Consider the following 6,720-nt stretch of genomic DNA (forward strand, 5'->3'; position numbering starts at 1 on the left):
GAATTTCTCGGTTGTCGCAATTTATGCATGCCGGCGCGTGCTTTGACTGCGAGAACGCTTCGACGCTCTGCACCACGTGGCGGCTGGAATAGGAAGCTCCGTGGGCATTGGGACCTGCCATAGAGGCGTTGCCAAAATGAAAATGGCGTCAAAAGAGTGCAAATCGTATCTGTTACATTCGTAGTGACCCGTGAGTGTCTAGTTGTCAGTGTGCATCGACAATTCACTTCAAAATTAAGCATCGACGTCATACTAATTTTCGTCAAACTCCGCACTTGAAGGAGAGCGTTAGCTGTTTGAAAAAAAAATTTTAATTGTCCATCCGAGTTTAAAACATTCGAATAAATGATCTTCAAAAAATACGCGAAAGAATTTTCTTCGAGTTCGGTGCTGCAACATCGACTACGCAAATCAGTTATCATGATGGATTGAGGAAATTGTGCTCTAGAAAAGAAGTGGATGTATTTTTATTCTCATGGAAAAATCACGTCCCAGAGATTCTTCGATTTTCTGACTTTTGACAGAACTCGCGACCAGCCGATGCGAAACTCGAGAGGTTTATTCTCGTTTCGTTCTTTTTCTCTCTTCCTCTCTTTGTCTCTCGCTCGATCTCGATGCACTCGTGCAAGTCACTCGCTGTGGGACACTTCCGTTTCGAACACTCGAACGTTCGCTGAATCTGTCACTTAAATTATTCTTCTTCATATAATAAACTCGCGTCCCGTTGCGTGGAAGTGGACGAGTGTTTATGACAAATCAGAAAATATCCGAATGTTTCCAGCGATCATCATACGAAGCGGATCACTTGTCAATTGAACAGCGTCGGTCGTGAGGACGAAAAGCAAAAATCGGCTTATACTCGTTCGATCAAAATATTTCGATTTTTAGTCGCTTTACAAGCGACTTTGATTCCTCAACTCGTACTGGCACGACACAAACATAAATCTCGCTGCCGGGGAATTTGTATTTCGACAAGAGTAACGTCGCCCCCGCGCGGCCATGACAGGCGAACTTGACGAAACGAGAGCGAAAAGTATAGAGTTTCATTCGTGTCGCCTGGATATCGATCATTGGATAAGTTTCGAAAAAAGTTTGAAGAGTCTCGCGTTGAGAGAAGAGAAAAAAAAAGTAGGCGAAAACTAACCTTCGAAATTTTCTACCGCATTCGAAATAGAGTGAACGAGAGCATCGTAATTTTCGACGTTGGCTAAAGCAACGTCTTTGATCTGGTCATCGACACTGAATTTTCGCTTTCATCGAAATGGCGAATTCTGTCGTTAAAAAGTGTCATCGATGCCTCGGAAGCCGCAAGTACGTTTTATTTCGATGTTTCCGAGGACTGATCACGGGTCAAACGAGCTGCGTAAAACATTTTTTCATCCGCGTGTGTCTCCGAGTGTCCCAACAAAATGACGATACCCCGCCCGTTTATTTAGAATGTACATTCGAATTTCCATCGTTGCGGAAATAGCCTGCCGCGCACCGCGCGCCACCGTGTGAAAAGCACGTACACAAATACGCGCGCGAACGCCGCGTACATTTACGTAAATATACACGACCCGGGTGCCTCTCTCTGTTGGTCGAGTGCAAAGATCTCTCTGGCGGACATTACCAGCGGTACGCTCTTACGCTTTTTGTTTTCTCGGGAAAGTTTGAGCTGAATAAAGGCCCCCGGTTACTCTCGAAATAACGTCCGGAGACGTTTTTTATTGTGCACTTTATGTCCCTCGGATAAAGGGATTGCAAATACAACAAAACAAATATCGCTTTTGTAAATACTCGTTTTACAATCATGCGATAACAATGTTCCGAGAACATTTTCCAATCGAGTAAACTAATGAAATGCGTATACGAGCTGTTAAAAACGTACCGAAATATACAAAGCAGATGAGACGAAAAATGTGCGAACGAAGGCAAAATGGTGAGATGAACACGATTTTCAATCACCAAACAAAAACATTCCGACGAAAAAATATCCACGGGAAATACGAAGAAAAAAAGAAAAAACCAACTTGCTGAAACACACTGTTTGTCAATTAACGATGAAAACACGATTAAAAGGGAAAAAAGTTAAAATTATAGTACGGAGAAATTAATTAGGAACAAAAGGAATGAGGGAAAATGTCGAGCAGCGTACGCAACACGGGGGAGCTTCGTAGCAGGTTTTCCGTATTTCAAATAAAACGTAAGAAATCGATGCACTGAGAGAAAATTTGGATATGTGAGAAAGCGTTGACCCCGTGTCTTCGAATCAATTCACCACACTTCGGGGACTGATTGCTCCCACTTGGTCAAAAAAATTTATTGACACTTCGGCTGTAAATGTAAGCTGTGAATTTTTAGTTTCTTCGTTCCTTTTCCTACTGAATTATTCTTAAAAAATTGAACATTTTATTGTTTCGATTCTCTAAAACGAGTATTTTATTTGGCACTGATAACTACAGATTTATTCGGGCCAAATCGTATTCAAGGTTCATTAACATCCAATGAATTCGTGACTTGGCGAATAAAAATAGTGAAACTCGATTTTTTCAGTCACAGAAAAACTGTCCGTGAATTTAGACGAATTTTTCCTGTCCGAGAAAAAAGATCGAAAATATTTCGAACATGACGCATTTGAGTCCAAAGACCTGAAAGTTCACTTGGAAAAATGAATTTTTCGATCGGAAGAAAAGCACTTTCCGCAGCGATAATCGGATCAAAAAGTATGAAAATATTTTTTGAGATTTTCAAAATATTCTAGGACTAACCGTCTGTTCGATATTGAAAATTCGTATTCGTCAGTTGCAAACAAGCTCTGTTAATAAATTTCATGATTCAAACAGCCATGCAACGAACGGCGGTGCTCAACGGATCATGAAAAAAAAAACACAAAGAATTGCAATCACGTACCACTTCATCGCAGGTATAAATAACGAAAAATGGGAAAACAATGGTGACCGAACTGTTTGTTATCGCTCGATGAATCGAACGTAAGGTGGCGTGACCAATCGCGTGTGCGAAGCAAACGCACCACCGGTTTAGCGCGGACCGTTGACACTCTGACGGACAAACGCCGTACTAAACGTCACGAATATTCTAGAACTAATGCCGAGTGAAAAACTGTGATTATTGTACACAATAACGTTAATTACGATTTATTAACAACTTTTACGAAGAGTGAATCGTCGCTGGCGATCTACGCGCAAAGATATCGAGAAGTTTCTGATCTGCCTCTCGACGATAGACTAACGCCACAGTGCCAAGAGGACTCGTGACTCTCGCAACCCTACCTACCAAATACACGCCAGTCGTTCTACTGGCATTGGCCCGCTCACCACCGGACCAACAATTACTATAACTATTTTTTTTCTCTTGTTGAAGAAAAAACGAAAAAGAGGGAGAAAGGGGAGAGTGATGGAGGAGCCAGTCTCGACTTTGTTCTCCCTCCTCCTTTTTGAGGTTACGGGACAACCTGCTAATTTCGTTCGCCCATGTGCAGAGTTTCGAAATCAATAATCGATCTATAGAGAATTACCGAACATCTGATCGCCATTGTTCCCGTATTTACGTCACATTTAATCGCGTTTAAATGTCAATCGGCACGAAATTACAGAAATAGAATAAAAAATCACGGACCAGATCGAAAGTGACGAGGGGCGATCGGAAAGACGCCGAGGATTACGAAAATTGGAAATTTCATGCAAACACTATTTGTGCGGAATAAATAAAGTTTATACTTATCAACAGTGTGTGAGGACCGATGGAGTTTTTAGTACGAACTGGACCAATCAATCGACAGTTCCCAAGCAGTTTGTCAGTGTTCGAATCGTAAAACATACTTTGAAAAAGTGCTACGAATATCTAGTGTCAAATGAGTCGTTCGCTATTTCCTACGTATATTTTAATCTACAACGACAACAATCGGTCGGAATCTTATCAAAGTTTTTGAACGTTATCAGTCAATAACATCGAATGTAGTGCAAAACTTGCGGAATATTGATAAAGCTGAATATCAATGATAACCGAAGTAAATTTCAAAATAAAAGTCATTTTCTACGAAATTCTTCGATAAATTAATATTCAAATAAGTTATGCAAAATAAAATTAACGCTAGAGTGATTCAGCAATTAATTATCAAATAAACAAACAAAAAATCAGTTGGAAAGAAAATTTAGATAAAATGGCCGAAGTCTTGGTTTCAACATAGACCGTGCGATCGTTATCAAAGAAATACGAGAATCTTGGAAAATTAATGATCACAACAACCTACAAAAAAAGTATGGTGCAAGTTTTCGTGGCCCTTTGGATCTTCGTTCATATAGAATCGTTCACAAGTGGGTGTGAGGAACATGACAAAACGTTCGAGAAACTCTGATTTTTATGCGAGAATATCACGTTGAATGGGTTCTTCGTTTTCATCGCCAAAGTCAAATTTATCGTTGATTGAGAGTACGAATTCCTGGAGGAAGTTTTATGTCGCAAGGCATCACGACGAAGGAAACAAATTCGTCATTTATTTAAGCAATTTTCGATTTTCGGTATTTTTTCTCAAAGCGACTAGCAGCGGAGTTGAAATTGATGATTATTTTTTGAAATTTTCATACTTCGCTGTCCATTTAGTCCACTTTGGATTTCACAAAATACTCAAATTGAAATTCATTGTAATTTTTGCATCTGCTCACGAACTTTTTCATCGCATTATCGCTTGTTCGAATTTTCCGAAATTTTCAATGCTCTCGTAGCGTGCAGAGTCGAATCGCAGAGAAAACAGAGAAACCGTTTCAACAAGCTTCATATACGATGACCCGACATAGCTGTCAAAACTCATCGCTCCGACCATATCGCGAATCACTGTCACAATCTCAAAAATTTAAGATTGTGGAATGCCTCGTGTCACGAGTGACGTCTGTGTAGGTAAATGAATCGTAATAAGTAACCTCGAAACGAGCGTGTTAAATTTCTGATGCTCTCGTTAGAATTAGGTCCATTTTGCACGCGGCCCCTTCTCGTCGCTTGTATACAGATGTATAAAATATTACGTACACGTGTATCACGTATAAAACATAACACAATCACTAAGCACACGTCGAGTGAAACCTGCGTAAGTGACAGGTCGAAAAAGGTTGAAAATAAATTTCGCGAAAAGCCTGAAAATAATTGCATTACCTTTTCTTTGTCGAGCATAATGTTACGATGGAAGATTTCTCGGCGATTTTATTCTTCTTTTAGTGCGTGTATGCGTGAATGAAATATCATTTTGACGAGGAAAAAATGGACAGGAGGAAAATTGCACGAATCGCGACACTTCGGACACACATTCTGACCGCGAATCTAGCGCCGCTCGTTATCGAGACTGTTGACCAAAAACTGGCGAGAGCGTGATATTGAAAATTATAACGCTCGAGTTTTCGAGTGTGTGTAATAATATCGTCCGATGGATTTATGTGTACGAATTTCACGTTGGTGAAGGATAGCGCGCGGAAGGAGGCGAAGATGAGAAGCGATGAAGAAGAAGCAGAAGTGCGCTTTTCCCCAATACACTTCGGCGCGATACAAAAGTGGCTGGGCGTGTGTAGCGCGCCCCCGCGTTTCACGAGGTGCCGTCTATTTTCGTGACTACTTTGCGCCTTAAGGATTCGCGAGTTGAAAAAATACAGTTCGAGAGTTCATCACAATGAAAAAAAGGTTCGAAGAGATCTCATCGATCTCGGAACGAAATTCGATGAATTTTCGAGTTCGTATCACTTCGCACTTATTGAAACAAAAATAATTCGACTAAAAATTGAACTTCGACTTTTTGTTCGACAGTTGTAGTCATCAGATTCACAAGTTCCGAGGCAGTTCGATTGGATTATCGTTTTGCTTTTTCTATATTAGTGTGAGCAGAGTTTCAGAGTCGTGGAAAAAATCGATCGGAAAGAATACTGTTGTCTTTTTAGGTTAAAAATGCAATAATGCGGGAAGCAACCGCTAGAGGCCGCGTCGGAGGGGGGGAGGGGGGCGGGATAACAGAGCGTAACGGTCATCGGCAGTGATCTGACACGAAAATTCGCGTCAACGAGCACACGGGTAAGTAATAAATCAGCTCAGGTGGTTGTCTGATTACTTGCAGCTCTGGCGTCGTCGTGAAAATGGCAGAAAGATCATTTCGCTTGCACGCCTGGCGCATTTTTTCACTTCTGCCCCTCTCTTAATTTTCTCCTTCCTTCTCCCCCCCACCCAAGCCCACTTCGCGTCCACAATTATTGGCGAGTGTGTACTCGTCGATTGTATCTATTGAAGAAATGTCTGTACATATAAATATAACCGTTTAGCTCACGCAAATGCACTCACAGTTTCATCGTCATTTCTCTCCCGGCCATTCACACATATTCTATTTTATATTTGGCATTCGATCAACGAGACTTTCCCGTTTTACAACGAGATGCATATAAATTTGCACCTTCTTGCTCTTCGCCTCTGGATCCGCGGAATTTCGACTGGCAATTCTCGAAATGCGATCGGTTTATGAAGAAAGATGTTTTGTCGTCAAGGAAGCATGTGAACAGTTTGTTACTTTAATATATTATTGCGGATGACGTTTGATATCAAGAGTTGTGAAATGTGACATTTTGTTCCAATTATGACATTGACACTGTCGGTTTTGACATGTTAATTTTGTCGTATAAATCGTGAATTGTTAAATTGTCCGTGTGGTGTCTGAAAAATTGCGGGCGAAATTCAGGTCGAAAATCGAAT

General features: G+C 40.9%; 1 protein-coding gene across 3 annotated transcripts in view; it reads right to left on the minus strand.

Annotated features, from left to right (window-relative positions):
• Nucleotides 1-5,328, minus strand: part of Asator (tau-tubulin kinase asator) — a 27,871-nt gene extending 22,543 nt beyond the window's left edge. The window contains exon 1 of one of the 3 annotated variants that reach the window (XM_043434183.1): nt 5,149-5,328. Coding sequence is in view for 1 of the 3 variants with exons in the window: in XM_043434180.1 (XP_043290115.1) it covers nt 2,893-2,900 (8 nt within the window). In the remaining 2 variants the exon portion in view is untranslated. Of the gene's footprint in view, nt 1-1,870; nt 1,890-2,892; nt 3,187-5,148 lie in introns of those variants that run through there. The other 2 variants (XM_043434180.1, XM_043434187.1) reach the window with 2 other exon arrangements.
• Nucleotides 5,329-6,720: the final 1,392 nt, after the last annotated feature.

This window comes from Venturia canescens, chromosome 1, assembly GCF_019457755.1.
Source record: "Venturia canescens isolate UGA chromosome 1, ASM1945775v1, whole genome shotgun sequence".
Classification (NCBI taxonomy): domain Eukaryota; kingdom Metazoa; phylum Arthropoda; class Insecta; order Hymenoptera; family Ichneumonidae; genus Venturia; species Venturia canescens.